The 21,337-nt window shown below is 40.1% G+C and overlaps 4 protein-coding genes across 4 annotated transcripts; 1 reads left to right on the top strand and 3 right to left on the bottom strand.

Moving 5' to 3' along the window:
• Window positions 1-325: 325 nt before the first annotated feature.
• LOC138197992 (RNA-binding protein with serine-rich domain 1-like) lies at window positions 326-4,686 on the bottom strand. The gene is made up of 7 exons (XM_069149080.1): window positions 4,547-4,686; window positions 3,558-3,701; window positions 3,252-3,431; window positions 2,983-3,088; window positions 2,542-2,695; window positions 2,294-2,435; window positions 326-2,162 (listed from the first exon to the last, which is right to left on the bottom strand). The coding sequence occupies exons 1-7, from the start codon at window positions 4,669-4,671 to the stop codon at window positions 2,057-2,059; spliced, it is 957 nt and encodes a 318-aa protein (XP_069005181.1). The 5' UTR covers window positions 4,672-4,686; the 3' UTR covers window positions 326-2,056.
• Window positions 4,645-8,645, top strand: LOC138197990 (uncharacterized). Its single transcript, XM_069149077.1, has 4 exons — window positions 4,645-4,838; window positions 5,737-6,422; window positions 6,558-6,671; window positions 7,345-8,645. The coding sequence occupies exons 2-4, from the start codon at window positions 5,781-5,783 to the stop codon at window positions 8,287-8,289; spliced, it is 1,701 nt and encodes a 566-aa protein (XP_069005178.1). The 5' UTR covers window positions 4,645-4,838; window positions 5,737-5,780; the 3' UTR covers window positions 8,290-8,645.
• Window positions 8,646-10,602: 1,957 nt separating this feature from the next.
• LOC138197998 (cytochrome P450 2K1-like) lies at window positions 10,603-15,856 on the bottom strand. The gene is made up of 9 exons (XM_069149087.1): window positions 15,650-15,856; window positions 15,384-15,546; window positions 15,141-15,290; window positions 14,317-14,477; window positions 12,668-12,847; window positions 12,433-12,574; window positions 11,633-11,817; window positions 11,368-11,509; window positions 10,603-10,902 (listed from the first exon to the last, which is right to left on the bottom strand). Exons 1-9 carry the CDS (start codon window positions 15,854-15,856, stop codon window positions 10,715-10,717), a joined length of 1,518 nt encoding a protein of 505 aa, XP_069005188.1. The 3' UTR covers window positions 10,603-10,714.
• Window positions 15,857-17,064: 1,208 nt separating this feature from the next.
• On the bottom strand, window positions 17,065-21,239 carry LOC138197999 (phospholipid-transporting ATPase ABCA3-like). Its single transcript, XM_069149088.1, has 5 exons — window positions 21,057-21,239; window positions 20,748-20,918; window positions 20,457-20,653; window positions 20,136-20,209; window positions 17,065-19,544 (listed from the first exon to the last, which is right to left on the bottom strand). The coding sequence occupies exons 1-5, from the start codon at window positions 21,215-21,217 to the stop codon at window positions 19,413-19,415; spliced, it is 735 nt and encodes a 244-aa protein (XP_069005189.1). The 5' UTR covers window positions 21,218-21,239; the 3' UTR covers window positions 17,065-19,412.
• Between the last annotated feature and the right edge of the window lie 98 nt (window positions 21,240-21,337).

A 21,337-nucleotide genomic window follows, 5' to 3' on the forward strand; every position in this document is an offset into this window, starting at 1 on the left:
GCTGGTACAACTGCAGTGAGGCAGCAATCTACTGTATTCTTTCTGTAAGCAGACAGAAGAATAAAAGCAGCCACTGCTGTGAGCACATTGCTGCATATACAGTATACGAGTGCTTCCAAGTTGGCTGTCAATGTTCATTTGAAAGTATGCACGCACAAACATTGTGATGCTCTGCAAATACAAATACAAATACAGTGGTGTAAAAAAGTGTTTCCCCCTTCCTGATTTCCAATTATTTTTTTTTTGCATGTCTGTCACACTTAAATGTTTCAGATCATCAAACAAATTTAAATATTAGTCAAAGATAACACAAGTAAACACAAAATGCAGTTTTTAAATGAAGGTTTTTATTATTAAGGGAGAAAAAAAAAATCAAAACCCACATGGCCCTGTGTGAACAAGTGTTTGCACCCTCCTGTTAAAACATAACTTAATTGTGGTTTATCACACCCGAGTTCAATTTCTCTAGCCACACCCAGGCCTGACTACTGCCACACCTGTTCTCAATCAAGAAATCACTTAAATAGGACCTGCCTGACAAAGTGAAGTAGACCAAAAGATCCTCAAAAGCTAGACATCATGCTGAGATCCAAAGAAATTCAGGAACAAATGAGAAAGAAAGTAATTGAGATCTATCAGTCTGGAAAAGGTTATAAAGCCATTTCTAAAGCTTTGGGACTCCAGCGAACCACAGTGAGAGCCATTATCCACAAATGGAGAAAACATGGAACAGTGGTGAACCTTCCCAGGAGTGGCCGGCCGGCCAAAATTACCCCAAGAGCGCAGCGACGACTCATCCGAGAGGTCACAAGAGACCCCACAACAACATCCAAAATACTGCAGGCCTCACTTGCCTCAGTTAAGGTCAGTGTTCATGACTCCACCATAAGAAAGAGACCGGGCAAAAATGGCCTGCATGGCAGAGTTCCACCGCTGAGCAAAAAGAACATTAAGGCTCGTCTCATTTTTGCCAGAAAACATCTTGATGATCCCCAAGACTTTGGGGAAAATACTCTGTGGACTGACGAGACAAAAGTTGAACTTTTTGGAAGGTGTGTGTCCCGTTACATCTGGCGTAAAAGTAACACCACATTTCAGAAAAAGAACATCATAGCAACAGTAAAATATGGTGGTGGTAGTGTGATGGTCTGGAGCTGTTTTGCTGCTTCAGGACCTGGAAGACTTGCTGTGATAAATGGAACCATGAATTCTACCGTCTATCAAAGAAATCCTGAAGGAGAATGTCCGGCCATCTGTTCGTGACCTCAAGCTGAAGCCAACTTGGGTTCTGCAGCAGGACAATGATCCAAAACACACCAGCAAGTCCACCTCTGAATGGCTGAAGAAAAACAAAATGAAGACTTTGGAGTGGCCTAGTCAAAGTCCTGACCTGAATCCTATTGCGATGCTGTGGCATGACCTTAAAAAGGCGGTCGGTGCTGGAAAACCCTCCAATGTGGCTGAATTACAACAACTCTGCAAAGATGAGGGGGCCAAAATTCCGCCACAGCGCTGTAAAAGACTCATTGCAAGTTATCGCAAACGTTTGATTGCAGTTGTTGCTGCTAAGGGTGGCCCAACCGGTTATTAGGTTTAGGGGGCAAACACTTTTTCATACGGGCCCATGTGGGTTTGGACTTTTTTTTTTCTCCCTTAATAATAAAAATCTTAATTTGCAGGTGCTAGATCAAGATTAGCATCGAGGGGCTTTCATTATGTTGAGGTTCCTGCATTTTTATTTTTTCAAAATGTCTAAAAATTCAACACATGGTAAAAAGTCACAATTTAAAACAAAACATGGGTGAATCTTACTAAAGTCCAAACTCAACTTGAAACAACATAAATACTGCACCAACATTTCAGAATAAATTTAGCACAGAATTGGGGGCGGGGCGGGATTTTTCACACAAAAAAGAACTTCTGCTTTCCACAGATGTCATGTTGACTACAATGCAGATGATCTTATTTCTGCAGATTTCAGGAAAGCAGAAGCTGCGGCTGATCTGGTGTCAGAGAATCTAAGAGATCACACGGTTTGTGGCGGTAGGAAACCGTTCTATCTGGAGGAGTTGGAGCTGGAACGAGAGCGGTGACGCCTACGACCAGGAGATCTGGAGCGAGAGCGGCGACGTGCTGGCGACCGCCTCCTTGGGGAGCGGGACCTGCAAAGACACACAAAGAGGAATACAAATGTGATGGGAAGGCATCAGGGAAGAGTAGACTTGATGGTCTGACCCAAAGAACAACAAAAAAAAATATGCAAAACAATTACTGGTTAAATTACTCATAATACCTTCTCCTCATGCGTGGTGGGCTGCGACGCCACATAGGTGGTGGTGGGGGCATTCTGCGGGGGGGCGACGGTCTACGAGGTGGAGGACGGACTCGCTGAGTCAGCACGGCAGATGCAGTGATCTCCTGTCCGTCAATCTGACCTATTAAAGGTCGTCATCACAGAAAGTTAATCGACATTCCCGACATAAGAGACTGCCCAGGCTGATCCAGCGGGACTGAGGCATTGATGTGAACATGTTCCCTTACCTCCATCCATGTGTTTAAGGGCCTTCTGGGCCTCGTCGGGGGTCTCGAACTCCACATAAGCGTGGCCCCTGGGCAGGTGTGGGTGGATCCGATCCATTGGCAGGTCAACCATTTTGATTTTCCCATAAGTAGAGAAGATCTCTTGGATGTGATCCTTTTAAACAATGCATAGCAGGAAATTACAGACACACAATGCAAAAACCTGTTTGTCTGTGGAGGAAAACTTTATCTAAATTCATAACCAATTCAATAGTCTGCTGACTGGACCAAAAACATATTTAATAAATAAAATGGCATCATCTCATTCTTTTTTTTTGTATCGCTCACGTTCAATGATTCCACGATAGTCCAGTAGATTATGAACACGCATAATATTGTATTTCTGAGATGGTGCCATAATCTTAAATCACATTCAATCATACTCGTGTTTTCTCAACTAACCTTGGTTACATTCCTGGTCAGTCGCCCTAAGTGGACTTTAGTGGGTTTGGGGCTTGGGCTTCTTTTCCTACGTTCCTTGTCATCTCCCCTCTTCTGTGTTTTGGAGCTGCAGAATCACAAACACAACACTTAAAACAATTCAGTTCTTAAACATATAACAATACAAAGCATTGCCGTATATATATATATATATATATATATATATATACATATATATATATATATATATATATATATAAAACGTGGTTGTATTAGATGATGGTGCTTACGCTGAGGGGGAGCGGCGACGGTTGTCATGGCGTCTGCGGCTGGGGCTGGGAGAGCCCGAAGAGCTGGAAGAGGAGGAGGATCGAGAGCTCGAAGAGCCGGAGCGGCTGGAACCAGACGAGCTGGATCCACTTGAGGAGCCTGAGCTAGAACCAGAGCTGCTGCTTGAAGAAGAGCTTGATCTAGACATTAAAAAAAAATTAAAAAAATAAAAAATTAATAAAGTGTACGGAAATGTGCATTTAGGAAAAATTGTAATGTCCAAAATTAATATAAATAATCTCCTCAAAATGACTTTGAAAGCATACCTGCTGCTGCTGCCAGTGGAAGCGCTGCGACGTTTCCTTACTTTCTCCCGTCCTCTCTCCTTGTCTCCTTCCTTGGCGCCAGTCTTTTCTTTGCCTCTGTCTTTAGTTTTTTCCTCCTCTTTGCGCTTCGTCGGTGATGGTGCCCTTAAGTCAGTAGAACGTTACCGTTACTTCGACTGCATTTAGACAGCGAATGGTGTGACCCTGCCAGTTGAGATTTGTATTCATTTTAAGTACAACTTTTTTTATTTTTGGATTAACCATTTAGTTTACGTCAAAAAAACAAAACAAAAATAGGAAATTAAATGATTAAATGCAACACCCAAAAATGTCCACATACTGTATTGTTTGTCTGAGCAACAGTCCAAACATTCAAAGTGGGATTTTCTTCAGAAAATTAAGTAAATTGGTTTTTTTTAAGAAGCTCCAAACTGAACATCTTTTGGATGTGGACTGTTGTTTTGGGAGGGAAACACTAGTCAACATGCATCATTGTCTGACACTGAAGACCAAACAAATAATTTAGGAATCAGAAAAAAAAAAAAAAATCAACAGATTAATAGATCAAACGTTTTGTTATTTTTGCTGCCCTGACATGAAGCTGTAAATAATAAAACACAGTAACTCAGCGTCACTGAACTAATCGGAGCGAATTCCTTTCCATTGAAATGAGTAGGTCGAGCTTCAGTGAAAGTGCGAGCGTCGTTTAATGTCACTGCTCTTATCACTGAAACATAAACAAAGGTAACTTTGCTCCCGACCGCTGCACTCGCGGAAAGAAATCCGCCGCCATTGAAATTTATTCAACCGACTCCCTCAAAACAAGGCAGCAGCCACCGGGGGCTGCCGTTCACCGACTTATCTGTCTCCTCTTCAATCGTACATGCGATTAGGAAACATCACAATTTGTCGCGCGTGAATAAATATATGCTGGAGTACGAGCGAACTCGACTGCATGCCAATAAAACGCAAAAAAAAAAAAAACTCACATTGTTCCCAACGAGGTGATTTCGCTTCGGATGCAGGCGGCCTGAAGGGGGGGGGGGGAACGTCGCTTAGTGATGACGACGAGGCGGAAGTTGTTACGACCACCTGAGCGCCACTTACAACTCATTTGCTTATTTTTTTTTAGGTTGTTGACGATCAAATCTAAGTTTTTTGTTGTTGTTGTTGTTGTTTTTTGGATGACCGCGTCGCAGCTATGCAAAAGACGAAACGTTTCCTCGCGGTGCGTGGCGTGATGTAACCGGACAGGAAGCAGGCTTCCCTCCAGTCGAGAAGGTGAGCGGATCACTTTATAACGGCGCCGTGTCGGCTTGTTGTCCTTAGCTTCCTCAGCTAAGATCTGCTAGTTACGGATGAACGGAGTTACTGCCGTGCAGCATCCCCTAACACCGCAAATGATTAAATATTCTTTACGTTGTAAAGTCATTGTATTGTATTACCACGCGTGATTATGCATGAAATGTCTCCAGTGCGATCACGCAGGCTTTCGCCGTCATCCTGCGTAAACAACGGCGTTATCGATGTTTTTGAAAAAGCCCTTTGTCCTATTAAAGCATTTACTGGAAGTATTTCAATCAAGTTTCCCGATTTACGTTGACAACAAGATGGCCTGTTGATATAATGTGCTGCAAGAAAGTTTTACTCATTATTAAACATATTTGTAAAAATAAAAATAAAAAATCACATCCTTTTTAGTCCAACAAGAAACTGAGCAGATATATATTTTTTTTTTTTGTAAAGGTGGCAGCAGTGCTTCAGAACTAGAGGATGACCACAGAAGGAGCACCGTGTGTTACACACTTACACACTACATATATTTTATTTTAGTATTTATTTTTGACTAAATACCTCGATATCGATAGTTCAACAGTATTATAGGGTTGACTATTGGTGGCTTCACAAAAAAAAAAAAAAAAAAGAGGTTTTTGATCAAAAGTTATCATTAATGTGGATTTAATGACAAAGTGGATAATGGCAAATATAACACCTTGAAGAGTCTGGCAAGTTCAGAAAATTACAACACTTTACTGTAATGGAGCCTTTTAAAACCAGGAAAAGACAATCATGCCATATTATCGAAGACGTATCTAGTCTCGTATCACAATAAGGAAAAATAGATTTATTGCCCAGCCCTAATGTTAATTACAGTATTTTGATTTTGTGAATCTCCTAGACGTTACCGGCTGAATTCATTAGGTTGCTCTGGAGTGAGAGACCATGGGCCGACTTGATGATGTTGCCAAACACAGAGTGGTGGAGCTGCGGAAGGCGGGTCTGAGTTTTCGTAAGATCAAAGCTGTGCTGGAGTTGGAGAACATCAAGGTTTCTGCGCAGGCCATCTACCTGTTCCTGAGGGAGTTCCAGGGTAGGCCCCCAGGGAGGGTCAGGCCCGTGGAGGCTGGGAGCAGCATATCATCTGCACAGTTGCAGGCTCGGTCCGGAGCAGTACGCGAGAGCTGGAGTAACGTTAATCTCCAGCAACTACTCCGAGAGGCGTCTCACCATACTGGCTTTGCAGCAGCTGCGGACTTCGCCAAACAGACTTCCACAAATTCGGAGGCCAGTGCAAATTCTTCCGGGTCTGGGGAAACCAGTGGAGGCAGCAGGCCAGAACAGCAACGCTTGGACAATAAGGAGGAAAATGACATCCAGATTGTTAGCGTCACATCCCTTGCGCAGCGTAGCCCACAAAGTGCTCCCCAGTCCACTGTAACAAGGACAGAGACGGGTGCTGTGTCTTCCACACAAATGGCCTCCGGAGCATACACGAGGAGGAGGATCACACCATCTCAAGCTGCCAGTTCAATTCTGGCGGCTCGAAAGAGACTCCTGGATAAAGCATGGTCACACAGGATAAGGGTATCTTCCTCAATATAAATTCACTTGTTGTCATAATCTTACTGTTTAACTGCACAAAAGCCGTGTCATTTGAAAGTCAGTTGGTATGCTAATACTTTTTGTCAGTCTTAACCCGCATACGCTGTTTGTCAACAGTCATTTCACCAGATGGCAACATTGTTGAGGAGAGATCACTCAAGTGTCCAAGGTACAGATTTGAGGAGTGCGATGCCGCAGCCACCTGAAACCTATGATCTGACCACTGAAAAGGTGAGGACAACAAAAACCTCAAATTCCCAAAACTCTTTTCATTCACCTTGAGTAAAGAGTCAGGATTTTCTCAGACATATACAGTTGATGTAAGTCAAAGGTGATGATTGCGGAATAATTCGTCCTGACAATTCAGCGACTTCTTGGTGTACTTTGTCAATGGGTGATCCTTTTATCAGCAGGAACCAAAGGAACATCTGCATCTTCATCAATCCAGCACGGTGTAGATTTCCAGCCTGCTGTTACTTCAGTAGTCCAGTGAATACAAAAAAAAAAAAAGCAGAAGTCCCATGTCGCACAGTGAAGCATTTCTCTGACTAGTGGTCTGCCGTGTTTTCACAGCACATTTTAGTATCTGTTCAGCTAGGTTGGAACCTCGACTGAAGTGATGCCAAAAATAGTACCGTGTCCCATCCACTGTGAGGATAGAGAGGCAGTAGAGCAAAGCTGCTAACGGGGGCAGTGGAAACGGGGCATAACTGAAACTGTGTGAAGCTCGCAACGATATAGCGTAGAGCTGCCAGATGATTTGTGGACCCCGAGGCAAAATCCAATTGGGTATGTTCACTCCTGAGTCTGTGAGCCTGGCCATGCTAGGACTCCATAGTTGTTATTTTTGTTTGTATGATTGTACTATAATCACCATTTTAATTAAATGTTTGTAATGTTACAGACTGTTATGGAGGGTCAGCCTGGTGGTGTCAGCGACCCCAGATGTTTCCTCGCACAGAAACCAGGACCATCCGTCCGTTCCCTTCACCCTCCTCCTCGTGTTGGGATTCGTCTTCCTAACCGGCCAGCAGCGCCTTCAACATCCGCTGCTCCTGGGGCTGCTGTTATCCGCCTACAGACGCCTGGAGGTCAGGGTGCCACTCGTAGCGAGGGGAATCCGAGTCCGCAGCAGGCAGTCCAGGACGCTAGCGGAAGAGGTGGTTTCCAGGATCAGATTCAGACCCTGGGCTCTGAAGTGCGCAGCTTGGGCCTGGCAGTGAAAATGCTTGTGGAGCAGCAGTGCCGCCTGGAGACGGAGCAGGCACAGCAGACCCAGATCCAGAAGGATATCCTCAGTACTCTGCAGAGCCTTGCCTCCAAAGTGGGACATTGTAGCAGTGTTCAGCAGCAGCACAACAAAACTCCCCCACCTTCCGCTTCTGCCTCTACCTCCTTTAGCCAAGATACTTTCACTTTTAGCCAAGGCACATACAACCACTGCAGCCAAACCCAGCCAAGCTTCAGCTCTATAGAAGGTTTAGAAAATGTAGAGGACTTTAAACTGCCAGAATTGAGCCCTACAAACATGAATGGGTTTCCACCATGTAGCACTGCCGAGAACCTTCCGCTTACTCACACTCCCCCTCAAACACAACCGTACGCAGCCGCATACACACAGCAAACCAGTCCAACAATCATGTCTCCCTACACACAATCTTACGTCTCTACATACAGCCAGTCTCATCCTCAGCCTTTCAGAGCAGCAGAGAGTAAACCATCTGATTTCCAAAGCAGCTGTTCAGGGAGGACTTTCCAGGACTGCAGTGTGCCCACCCAGTCGGTGATGAACTCAAACCACTCTTCACAGGATCAGCAGATCAATAATATCAAAGTTGAAGGACCTTAGAGGGTTTCAGACTCCACACAGTATTTGGGGACCATAAGGGCTTGGGTGCATTTTTGTTTTGTTTTTACAAATAAATGATGTAGCTTTTTTAATTAATTTATTCCCAAAATACATTTTCAGTCAATACAAAAGGCAGCAATAGTATAAATTATAAAGCTTAGATAATGTTATGATTTGTTTTTACTATAGGCAATGAGTACATTGTATGCAGGCACCTTTCAGTCATGTGTGAAAACACTTTTTGTTAATTTTTTTATCAATTTATCTTGTATCACTAGTGCCATTATGAACTATTCATTTTTGTACCTCTATGCTAACCGATTTAAAAATGAATAAAGACCTGGTTTTAATCCAAAGCATGTTTCCATTTCAATGTAAGAGAGAAGTTGAGAATGCTTCTTGGAGAAAAAAACTCCGCCACAACTGGCATTAGTCATCTAATTAAAATATCAATGCTAAGTTGGCTTTGCAAGATTACGAAGAGGACGGTATCCATTCTGGCCAAACTCTCCCACACAAATCGTGGAAGGGTCGGACTTCTCTGTTTCCAAACTCATTAGCATGGTTTACCAGAGCTTGTTTGACTGTCCTGTAACCTGCTAGGACAACCACCTTCTTTAGTCCAAAGTACACTGTGAACAGTGGTCCAAATTGTTTGGATAGCTGAAAAGAACAATAAAGAAGGTAAATGTGAGACTTGCAATCCTAGATATGAAATGTAAAACAGTCTTCGGTCCACATAGTGGACAGAATTGTATTGTTGATGGCAGACACATTTCTCCCATCAAAAAGAGCTTTGTCGAGTCTCTGGAGATCCAACTGAAGCAGGTTACCAAGCAGAGGAAGAGGTCTGGGTCCTGGAGGCTCCCTCCTATTTCCTTTGGAGCTGAAGCTGGAGTAAAGAAGGTGGAGGACCAGAAGACTCACAATGACTCCCAAACACAAGGTGACTGAAGGAGACGACTGAAGATTGTCAAACATGATTGTCAGCTGGAAACTTCGTCTGCAATTTGTCTCTTTGTCCTCCTGCCCTTTTCCTTTTATCCGGCCACTTTAGATGCTAGCTGATTGCATCAGGCTGAACAGACCTCATGTGGTGGGATCAGTTGACTTGTTTACGGAAGCCTTGTTTTAAATATTGTTAATTAGTTGTGAAATATTGAACTGCTATTAAAGATTGTCCTGACAGTTTGCTGTAAATGTTGGTTTGCACTGAAGCTGTGATGCAGCAGTCAGACTAAAATCTGCCTGGTTGGTTTGGTATAACAATATCTGTGCTGAGGCCTGTTGGCAGTAAAAACACGCCCAGGTTCCAGCCTTAATTAAGCAAACATTCCCCTTTTCAGCACCTTGTCAATAAAAAAAAATTAAATCTGTCTGGGTTACACCTACAGAGATTAAAAAAAAAACTGGCTATGCAGTTTTGTACATTGTCCTAGATAATCTTGTTTATTTTTCCTTTATTTTTTCTAGACAAGGGTACAAAGTCTGAACATTACACAGAAAATTGTTAATATAAAACAGCCTGTGCAAAGGACACATGCCAAACAACAGTTTGAAAGTTAACGTTTGGTTTCAGAATTATATATTTTAGCATAACATCCCGGCTACTCTTCTACAAATCTTCTCTTTTATGACTTTTTTACTTAAACAATGCAGTTAAAGGTGACTCATTCACTCCACTTTAGACAGTCGAATGATTGAGAGAAAATGTTATCAAAAGACAAAGTCATCATCAGTTTAAATATATTCTGTGTATTCTGAAATCCTTTGTAAGATTTCTGTACATTTAGATTTGACTGGAAGCTTTTACTATTTGGTATTTTAGCATTCAATTCAGGTTTTAGAGCGAGTATTATTGCCTTTTTTTTTTTTTTTAGCAATAATTATATTAAGGAAATACTATTAATTCTCTTAATTTCCTTTAATTATATACATTTTTTTGTCTTCTTTCAAAGCAGCAGTACTTTAGATTTTGATTCATATTTACGTCGGTATAATCGGCCAACTAAACTTTTTAATTTTTTTTTACAGATTTATTCTTTTTTGCACTTGAGGTTTTTGGTATTTTGTGAAGTTCAGCATGAACACGAGTGAAGAAGCACGCTGACACTCAAGTGATGAGAGAAAATGTTGTCAAATGACAAAGTCATCATCAGTTTAAATATATTCTGTGTATTTTTAAATCTTTTGTAATACTTTTTGTGTCAGAGTATGTGTGGGATTTTATAGTTATCACATATTTTGACACAATATACACCCCAAATGACCAAAATGAAAGTTTATATAATTAGTTTATTGTTTATTGTTAATTGATACAGGTGTCAATGATTGGGGCTGCTCAGTATGTAACAGCCTTTGTTAGGGTAAAAACATATTTATGCAATAAGCACAGGTGTGCATTATCATTCTCCAGCTCTCTTCCTTATTGGCGACTGACAGCACACAGCTCATGAGGTGAAGGACAGAGGGTGAAGCCCGCAGCTGGTGTCAGATCCAGTTCATCCTCAGAAATTCCAGGTGGAGGACTGAAACGAAAGCGCTGAAGGAGGGAAACGAAGAAGAGGAAGAGCTCCATCTTAGCCAGACTCTCCCCGAGACAAACTCTGCGACCTGCAAGAAAAAGGAGTTCCAAGCATTTAAAGTCAATTATATCTGCAAGTGTAATCTCTAATCTACAAAGAACTAAAACTATCTCCTCACGGTCGTATGCCTCCAGCAACCAGTCAAATTGCAGTTTGCATTTATTTATGTGTAGTGAAGACTTTGACAGAATTTACTAAAAAAAGTGTTAGGTGTATTCAGGAAAATATCAATTAACTTTGACTTGACTGAGTTAACTTCAGTTGTTATTGTTCCGCTGTACATATGTCCACTCTATCTATAGCTGTAGTTAACCGAAGTGTCGTATGGAGCTGCTTTCTTTGGTCTATGAAAGTTGCAAATCAGCACAAGTGGCTTTTTTCCACGTTTTCCACAAAATATCATTGCGCCTGGATTTGCACTTGCGCTGCGCCAGATATATATATAAAAAAAACAACACAGAACTGTAACAAAAACCTGAAAAAGCTGTTTCACCTGCAGAAAAGGGCATGAAGGCATCTCTTTTGATAAATTGTCCATCCTTATCCAGGAAGTGAGAAGGGTTGAACATGTGTGGGCTCTCCCATTCACTCTCATCATACAGGACAGAGGTAAGAAGAGGAAACACGATAGTTCCCTGTCGGCAAAAAAAGAGAGCAGATCTAACAAGTAAAAATGAAAACGTTTTCAGGTTGTCAGAGGGGAATAAACATTTTCAAAAGATATTGTTTTCTGGATAGATAGTGAAAGCGCAGCTGACCTTTTTGATGAAGTAACCCTGGAAGGTGACGTCTCGGCTGGTCTTGTGGGGAAGAGACATGGGGAGAATATTTGCCCGTCTCTGTATCTCATGAATGACAGCATCGGTGTACGGTAGGTTCTTTCTGTCATTTACGCAGACCTGATGGCTTCCTATCACGGTGTTCAGCTCCTCCTGAACCTTGTCTGCAGACACAACATAGGAAATCAATAACCTTTCCCTGCATTAACTCTGATAGAAACAAGTGTCTACTTGTACATGTTAGCAGCTCTGCACAGCTGTACTGCATGCTCTCTGTAACAAAGCTCACGTGCTGATGTTAAGCAGGTATAATGTTGACCATGTTACCTATTTTAAGACAACTTAATTTGCTAATTAAAATTAAAGATAAAGCAAAGCTAATGTGGATGGGAATCTCTTTATTTTTTTTTCCTGTATTTAGTCATAAACCAGCATGACACGTAAAGATTGAATTTTTTTTTACTTACACAGGAAATATAGACTTTCCCCCATGCATTACACCTTCAAATCTATCAAACCTTAATTAGTTTCAAGATTAGGTGCCAATGCTTAAAACATCAAGGTGGAACCTGTCTTATTTAAAACCTCTGACATCAAGGTTCTGCTGTGTTTAAGCCAGTGGCACAGATTTTGAAAAAGGCAAATAGCAGACCTTTTGATGCAAACTGAATCTGGAGGTAACTCTTGAAGGTGTTGATGTCAATGTGCATGTTCAGCGAAAAATATAAACGCACACCTATATGAGAAATGATTCACAAGCCTCATCTCTGACTCTTCACCTTGTATATGTGGATATTTGGCCAAAAGCAGCAAACCCCATCTCAGTGTCGTTGCTGTGGTATCAGTGCCAGCAGAAAACAAGTTGGTCACTGTGAACATCAAGTTCTCCTCAATGTAGTGAGTGTCCTTAACACAAGAGTCCTAAGAGAAAGAACATTTACTTAAAACAGACGTTGAAAACAATGATGTTCTTTTACAAAAACAAAACAGCAACTGCAAAACATGTCATCTCACCTCATCTTTCTGTTTCCGAATTAGAAAACAATCCACAAGCCCTCTGCATACGTGAGGGTTCAGTGTCTCCTTCAGAAGCTTGGTGAAATCCTTCACATCTCCGATGTTAATCTCAGAAATGTTTAGCATCACCTGCCGGTTTTTTATCCATTTGACCAGTCTGGGAAACATGTTGTAAAGCTATGAAATAAAAGTTAAAAAAAAAAAATTCAAACACAAAATTTTCATCAAGTGGATTGACTTCAAAGATGTAAAATTGAATGAATATTTAATTTAAGCTTTTCCTTGTATGTCACAGAATGAATCACAAACTAGAACTTTTATAAAGGATAAGTTGAGAGTTGCGTAAAATATTTTTTAAAAAAAAGAACAAAATGCTATACCTTACAAATCGTGTAAACTGATATTTAATTGATGATAGAAGAAAGACAACATGTCAAATGCTGTAACTGAGAAATGTTATTGTTTTATGAATAATATATGCTCATTTCAAATTTGAGGCCAGCAACAAAATGTTTGGACAGGGGCAACAAAAGACTGGAAAAGTTCTCAAATATATCACAACTAACTAGGTTAATTGTCCACATGCTTTTGTTAAAAGAAGAGGTGATGCAACACAGTGGTAAAGATGTCCCTGTCTGAACAGTTTTGAAATGTGTTGCTGGCTTAAAATTCCAAATAAGCATATATTTAAAATATAATTGTAATTTTACAATATAATTTCTCAATTTTAAGATTTGGTATGTTATCTGTATTGTATTTTTCAACTTATAATGAGTTTATATGATTTGAAAATCAATTTGTTTGTATTTATTTTTTAAACAGTGTCCCAACTTTTTTGGAAACTGGGTGGTAGTTTGACATCATTTGTATCATTCATTTGTAACAGGTAAATGATTATTTTTCTGTCACTAAATACCTATGGTTTTATTTCCCATGATGCTCTGTTTTGCCACGCAAAGTTACTCCCAGTGCAAATAAGATGCATGTCTTTACTGACACATTTACCTTATTAAGGATTTTTCTTTGCTTAAGTTAATGACAAACTACATCCTCCACATTTAGGTCAACAAAAGTCAAAATCTTGTGGAAAGGCTTTCAGAAAATAGTTAGCTTTTTGTTGCAATATAGTGATGAATTGAATCTACTGCCCCAACAGGAATTCAATGTTGTTTAGTTTGGTAGTTTGACATCATTTGTATCATTCATTTGTAACAGGTAAATGATTATTTTTCTGTCACTAAATACCTGTGGTTTTAATTCCCATGATGCTCTGTTTTGCCACACAAAGTTACTCTCAGTGCAAATAAGATGCATGTCTTTACTGACACATTTACCTTATTAAGGATTTTTCTTTGCTTAAGTTAATGACAAACTACATCCTCCACATTTAGGTCAACAAAAGTCAAAATCTTGTGGAAAGGCTTTCAGAAAATAGTTAGCTTTTTGTTGCAATATAGTGATGAATTGAATCTGCTGCCCAAACAGGAATTCAATGTTGTTTAGCATTCTGCATAACAGCTTTACTTTTGTGCTAAGTCCCACACTCACAGATAAAAATGTGTCAGTTGTCATTGATTACCCAAAACGATCTTTTGTGTCATTTATTTTAAATCAGAATCAAGTCAAGTAGTAAACATTAAACTCACCTGGACAGATGCAGAACCTGCGATGCGTATTGAATAATTGGCTCGATTCACCATGTTTGTGAATCGAGGATCAGTGTATTCAAATCGGCTTCCATACACAATAGAGGAAATAATATTGGATGTTGCGTAATTCAGCGGACGTGTTGTATCAAAGGGTTTACCTAAAAAATGACAGTGAGAAATAATGAACCAGGACGGCTACATACTCATGTGCAATACTGTTGTTTACACTTTTAATTCTACACTTATTTTCATACACAGTATGAAGTGTTTTGTTTCATTCTCTTTAATTTTCTATTTTACAGCCTGTATCTTATATAACTAGCTTTTATTGTTGTGATGGCCTATTTGCTCGTCTAACAGTTCATTGTGCCCTTAGTTAACTGATAAGACTCATCTGAATTGAAGTTTTTGGGACGAACTCAATAACTTATTAACGAGACTGTAAATGAGACTTATGTTTTTCTTTTTTTTTAATGAATTGGAATAAACATTAGCACAACTGCTCATGCTTTTAATCCTGTTAATTTTTTTTTACTGGTGTAAGCACTTTAGAGCTATAGTTTACAATTTGACAGGGCAAAAATATCACATTTATGTCATGTGTTCTCATGAATACATAACATTTACTGGCATACAGAAGGTGATTTGTTACTCTTTTTGAAAACAGAATGACACTGCATAAACCTCAGTCAAGTAGAGGTTCAACGAATCAAGCAGATTGGACTAATATAAACAACTGAAGAACAGCTGTGACCCTGCACTCTCTTTGTAGGGTGGATTGGAAAAAAAATATTCTATTCTACACAGTATTAACATCATACCTCCATGCTCTTCAAACATTTGAATCAGTTGTTCACACTCCTCTAGGATTTTAACCTCAGCAATTCTTTTGCCCATCCCAAAGTCTCTGAGGGTAGTGATGGTAAAACGTCTCATCTCTTTCCACTGTTCTCCATTTGAAAACAGAACTCCTGTGAAACATGCAATTTACATTTACTATTCTCTATTTTCTTGTGCTAGAATGACAAAAACATAATAAAAAATGTTATAAAGGAAGGTCATACCATGGCCTCGATTTGAATCCTGAAATATAGGGGGGATGTCTCGGTCACCAAAAGTTTCTCCATGGGTGACCAGAGCCTCTTTGACTGTCTTGTAGCCAGCAAGGACCACCACTTTGTTGGTTCCAAAGTAAACCGTAAATACAGACCCATATTTCTTTGAAAGCTGGAAAAACATTTTTATTAAAATGCTGTCAAATATTAAGGAAATAGTATGAAGTAAACTGAAATGTTGTTTCAAGGGTTGTTTTAAATTATTAATCCCTCACCTCACACAGGGTGTTGTAGGGTCTCTTGAGATCAAGTTGCAACAGGTTTCCAAGCAACAGCAGAGGCCTGGGTCCTGGGGGTTCTCTCTTATCATCAGAGGTGAAACTGCGAAAGACAACATAAAAGAAAAGCAGGACAAGAACAGTTCCCAGCGCAGTGGCTGGACTGGACAAAAAAGAGGAAAGAAAATACTCCAAATAAGTCATTTGGTCGGTTGTTGATAGAGCACCTCTGAATAACCTACAACAAGACTGTTTATATCTGAGTAATGACCACCATGGAATATACACCCAGTTTATTATGAGCCCGCCCCTCTGTGGTGCTGTTGTTAGAGTAAGAACAAGTACAACTTGTTCGGACAGTGTGTGGTTGGTCTTCCAGTAACAACTACTTGCAGATTAAAATGTGGGCCTGTTTCTGTGGGATATCAGGATTCAAAGTTCTGCTGCAGAACAATGTGCAATTGTATTTAAGTTCTTCTCAGGGCCCGTCTGCACCAGGAACCATTTTGCCTTGTTAGTACAATTAAAAAAAAAGCTGGTTGCTCTCATGAGCCGTCATGTGTTCAAAGTATGGTGTCAATGATTGGCGCTGCTCACCATATAATGGCCTGTATGAAGGTGAGTAAAACAATATTTATGCTATGAGTACAGGTGTGCATTATCATGCTCAAGGTCTCTCACTCATTGGCGGTTGAAACCACACAGCTGATGCGGTGAAGGAGGGCGGGTGAAGCCCACAGATGGCGTCAGATCCAGTTCAAGTTGCAGTTTCCACAATGTATGTCCAGATTAAATTATGCATAAAGAGTTTTATGAAATTTAATGGAACGAATTAAGTGTATTCAGAGAAACATAAATTAAATTGATTTGACTCGACTTTGTTGAGCTCTGTTGTTATTGTTTCGCTGTACATTAGTGTGTATATCTGTTAGTGTGTAAAATCAAGGAGCGAAAGTGGCGCCAAAGTCCAATGACAACATCGCAGCCGTGAAAGTAGACAATATTTCAAATATAGATGTTGCAGCAAAGACGTTACAAATCTTAAAATGTGGATGTTCATCTTCAACTTAACAGTACAGAAGATCTGTGCAATCAGCACAGTTTCAAGGTCCACGCCCAAAATTAGTGTCACCAATACAAAACCTGAGCTAAAGTGAAATATGGTCACAATCTCACCTTCTGTTCCTGAGTTATGAAGTTGTAAATACAGACACATAGCCTATTTATTTCAAAATGGGAGTAAACAAATTTAAATGCCGTCAAATAGCCTACTAATGAAATGACAACAAATTCTGCCAGGTCACAAAATGGTTTGTTTTAAATTATTATTAGCCCCTCATCTGACACAGGGTTTTGTCGGGTGTAAAAAGCATGACGTATACTTACTGTGAAAATAAAACCAGATTCTGGTGTTTCTTTACCCTTTGCATAGAGCATAATTTAATTTAAAAAGAATAGTGATACACAGAGAGTTGACAAGGTCAGTTCCATGGTAGAGTACAGTACAGTACACAATTATTATGATGTAAATTCCCTTTATAAATATGATACAGCATTAATCATTCCTCCAATTTCAGCAGCACAAATCCTACCATTTTTGCTCAAACTACGTGCCTTAACATTAGAGTAATTTCAAGTCGTACATGTAATGAAAGATGAAATGTGCAAATACTGAAACAAATGTAAAAAGTGAAAATTAAAGGTTAAATCCTGTGATGACGAATCAACAACATTTTAGTGACTTTCTGGACAATCATGTCTACTTTTTTCAAATCAGTCGGCATGGTGAACATAAATCATATCAAGCAGTTAAAAAAGTTGACCAAGTGCTTTTTGCTTATATGTAAAACGGTGAATACATTCATTTCACGTCTGTGAAGTGTTTTTTCTTTAGAGTAGGAATGTCATTTGCACACTTAAAATTAGTTCATCAGATCAATAATCACCAAAGATTGTAGTATAGATCTTTAAAAGGGATGAAAAGCAGGAAACCATGAATATATTTATCATCAATGTGTGTGGGAAGTATTTTTTGGAAACATTAAATGTTATTCTAATTATGTCTACAGAATGTATACATCATTTTACAAGCTCTTTATGTACAATTAGGTACAAACAAGGCTTTGGGAATGTGATAACCAGTGCACACTTTGAACTGAGGTGAGAAAAACAAAAAAAAAAACCTGTGTTGATCATTCTTCTTCAGAACAAGGCATCTGTTCATTTGCAGAGGCCTGGATGTTCTATTATCCATTTTTGAGAAAAAAAACAACAACAACTGTGCTGATCATTCTTCTTCAGAACAAGGCATCTGTTCATTTGCAGAGGCCTAGATGTTCTATTATCCATTTTTGGGGGGGCCATTTTTATTGCAGCACCTCATTAAAGATAAAAAATAAAGATAATACAGCAGAAGTTTTTCCACTGCACAATGACAATCTCTTGGTTTTAACATTTAAAGTCTATCAAAGCACTGGTGTAAGAAAGGCTGGATGAATTCAGGGATCATACAGCCAAGTTCTCTGTTGTTCCTCTGTCGTACACACACACACGCACGCACACGCACGCACACACACACACACACACACACACACACACACACACACACACACACACACACACACACACACACACACACACACACACACACACACACAGTGCAGGAAAAACGAAAAGAAAAAAAAAATTAAAACACCTCAAAGGTCATTGCATTCTTGCTGTTCTAGGTCCAAATCAAATCCCATACAATTTTGATTTGAATTCAAGACTTCCAATTTCAGCAACATTTGAAAATAATCTCCTGCATCACACAATGCTTTCAGGATTTCCTTCTAAATAGCTTCCATGTTAACTGCAATGGCTGACATCAACCTATTACACACTGTTGCTATAAGTTGTTTGGCAGCAAAAACAGAATCATCCCCACACAAGAGCTGAAAATGAAGAGGTACTAAATATACTGAGAATGGACTAAATGTAATCTGAGGATGGATCTTCAGTATGGACGGTCTTCTATTGTTTGCTAGCAGTTTTCTGCTCGCCCAGAGTCATGCATTCAGTAAGTCGTATTTCATGCATGCATTCATTAATGATCCCAAAACAGTTTTTAACTGAGTATATGGTTTTAGTACCATGAACACGTAACATTATGTACATCTGGCAACAACATTATGAGGCTCTTAAGGATAACCAGACCTTCTGTTAAGGGAAATATAAAGAAACAATAACCCTCATTTGTTAGATAAGGCTCAAAGGTGTGCATCAATTGGAGTGGTTCATTCTCTTGTAATGATTGATGATCACCAAAATAAAGCACAAAGTCTTGAAAACAAAATAAAGTCATAAAAGTCATAAATAACAAAAAGACAATCTATATACACACACACACACACACACACACAAATAAACCCTGACACACACAGAATAGTGGTGGCATGTTTTCAGTGGTGTCATTGTCTTTGACCTCACTAAAAAGGTGCAGTACTGAGAGTTCATTACTTGGTATAATCAATGCCCCACATACCATAATCAGATCAGTATCCGAATAACTTTTCCTACATTCACACAACAACAACGGCATGAACGACCGAACAAAGACGCACCGAGGTGGTACAGGAGAACAAATGCTGAAGTTTGCGACTGGCCCATTGAGTGTGTGTTCAAGGTAAAAACAGAGTTGGGAGATAAACCACATTCTGCTCCAGCCTCTGTTCACACACTGTGGAGACAGGACAATGGATGAACGGACTCCTCACTCCGCCTACTTCCTCCCACTCTGTGTGCAGTGCTGGAACTGGGCAAAGCTAAGGAACACCTGCTCCAGAGATATCTGGCTCACACAGTAGTCTTCAATGCAGTATTTCTCTTTGGCTGCCTCCAAAGTCCCAAACACCTGGGAGTGTTGGTGGGAGTGGAGAGTTGGGGAAAGAGAGAACATGAAAAGGTGCCTCTGGAGCTGCCAAAGGTTTTGTGCCAAGTTCATAATTTATAGCTGAAATCTGTATATTTTACACAGTGATAATTCAAATAAATACATTATTTACACGCTTGTGCACACCCACTGACAATTTATCTTTTTCCACATGTATCGCTTCTTTTAGGTAGTTGTTTGGGGGCATTTTGGAGAATTTACCATGACATACTAGCATACCATTACCATTTGTATTTCAAATTGTGTACAATTTAAACAACACTGTTCCATTTAAATTACAGATTGCCTACATGTCACATGTTGAATGTATGTTGTTTCCTTACAAATCCTGATCAACCTGCCTTTAAAATTAAAAAAAGAGATGAAGGACATGCTGAGGTAGAAAATAAAATATAAGGAGAAGGGGATGAGAAAGTACCTCCTAGTTAAATAACTTGGTTACCATTTTGTCCATTAGAGGACGATATAACACAGCACAAGTGAGAGCCTCTTCTGTATTTTACTCTTGAGCAATGTGACAGAGGCTTTTAATCTGTAAATCAGCTACTGTACCTGCGCCCAGGTTAGTGTTTTGTCAGTCAAATGGTAGTGCACCATGCCCTGGTGCTCATCCTTAAGTTGACTACCTGTTGAGGGGGGGAAAAAAAAAAAATCACCCGGTTACATCTACTTTGTTATACTTTAACAGTGACAGATCCCTTTAAAAACAAGACCTTCAACGGTCAAATGCATTGCAGGAAACATACTAAAATAATCCATATTTAACACAGCTATCTGCCCACTCAAGAGTGAAATTATAACTGTAAATGTGCAGCTATAATAAAACATTGTGTTTTACTGTTTTGCATTGTAAAGTATCCCGACAGCTCTGACCTGGGAAGGTGCTTTTAATGAAGTCTTTAAATAGCAGCAGGTCACTGCCCTCCAGCTCAGCTTCTATATGTACTTTAGCCAGCAGGGTGTAGCCACTGCCAAACTTGCTCTTCAGGTGTTGGGGACTCCCGAGGCATTTGAACTGACCATTGACCATCACCGCCAGCCTGGTGCACAGGGCCTCACACTCCTCCATGCTGGTGAGCAGACATATCAGGGGGGTAAGCTGCTTAACATGTATCAAGATGGAACTTCTTTTAGCCAAGACACAACATATTCTCCACAGCTCACCTATGGGAAGTGATGATTATGGCCTTGCCTGACTCCCGTGTGCGTGTAACAGCATCCCACAGCAGCCTCCTGGCCACAGGATCCATCCCGGTTGAAGGTTCATCGAGGAAGATGACTGGAGGCCCACCAATCAGAGCCATTCCTGCACTCAGCTTTCGCTTGTTACCGCCACTGAAAATGTTCAAGGTACCATATGATTTGGACATACTTTCTCAGCCAAATAAAGCAGTATTCAGGGTAACATGTGGAGTGTATGGCAACAAAACCCATCTGAAAATGGCTCCGGTTTTTCTCAAAAGATCTACCAACCTGTAGCTGCGGACCAGTTTGTCAGCATGAGGCTCCAGCAGCAGCGACCTCAGGACATTCTCCACACAGCCAGACACATGCTTCTCTGGTATTCCCCTGAGCCTGGCATACATACACAGAATTTCTCTTCCTGTCATGTAGTCCAACACGGCGTCAAACATGGACAGTAACCTATGTGCTGCTGCACCTGCAATCCCGAGATGAATGTTAAAAGCAGTGAGTTTTAGATGGAAGAGTTTGTCCGTTTAAATCCAAAATGTTGTTCGACTGAAGTCGAGTTC

Source organism: Embiotoca jacksoni, unplaced genomic scaffold (assembly GCF_022577435.1).
Source record: "Embiotoca jacksoni isolate LCO1_2020_lvr unplaced genomic scaffold, fEmbJac1.0.p SCAF_15, whole genome shotgun sequence".
Taxonomy (NCBI): Eukaryota; Metazoa; Chordata; class Actinopteri; family Embiotocidae; genus Embiotoca; species Embiotoca jacksoni.

What these genes read in the sequence shown, in the direction of transcription:
- LOC138197992 (XM_069149080.1), bottom strand. Translation starts at nt 4,671, where the DNA reads ATGAGTTGTAAGTGGCGCTCAGGTGGTCGTAACAACTTCCGCCTCGTC. An exon ending in TCCACTGGCAGCAGCAGCAG is followed by an intron (nt 3,432 to 3,557) that starts GTATGCTTTCAA and finishes TTTAATGTCTAG; the next exon opens with ATCAAGCTCTTCTTCAAGCA. An exon ending in TGACCAGGAATGTAACCAAG is followed by an intron (nt 2,696 to 2,982) that starts GTTAGTTGAGAA and finishes ATTGTTTAAAAG; the next exon opens with GATCACATCCAAGAGATCTT.
- LOC138197990 (XM_069149077.1), top strand. Translation starts at nt 5,781, where the DNA reads ATGGGCCGACTTGATGATGTTGCCAAACACAGAGTGGTGGAGCTGCGG. An exon ending in CATGGTCACACAGGATAAGG is followed by an intron (nt 6,423 to 6,557) that starts GTATCTTCCTCA and finishes GTTTGTCAACAG; the next exon opens with TCATTTCACCAGATGGCAAC. An exon ending in ATGATCTGACCACTGAAAAG is followed by an intron (nt 6,672 to 7,344) that starts GTGAGGACAACA and finishes GTAATGTTACAG; the next exon opens with ACTGTTATGGAGGGTCAGCC.
- LOC138197998 (XM_069149087.1), bottom strand. Translation starts at nt 15,856, where the DNA reads ATGACTTATTTGGAGTATTTTCTTTCCTCTTTTTTGTCCAGTCCAGCC. An exon ending in CAGGTTCTGCATCTGTCCAG is followed by an intron (nt 12,848 to 14,316) that starts GTGAGTTTAATG and finishes TTTATTTCATAG; the next exon opens with CTTTACAACATGTTTCCCAG. An exon ending in CAAATATCCACATATACAAG is followed by an intron (nt 11,818 to 12,432) that starts GTGAAGAGTCAG and finishes TTGTGTCTGCAG; the next exon opens with ACAAGGTTCAGGAGGAGCTG.
- LOC138197999 (XM_069149088.1), bottom strand. Translation starts at nt 21,217, where the DNA reads ATGTTTGACGCCGTGTTGGACTACATGACAGGAAGAGAAATTCTGTGT. An exon ending in AAACTGGTCCGCAGCTACAG is followed by an intron (nt 20,919 to 21,056) that starts GTTGGTAGATCT and finishes GAACATTTTCAG; the next exon opens with TGGCGGTAACAAGCGAAAGC. An exon ending in AAACACTAACCTGGGCGCAG is followed by an intron (nt 19,545 to 20,135) that starts GTACAGTAGCTG and finishes CAACACTCCCAG; the next exon opens with GTGTTTGGGACTTTGGAGGC.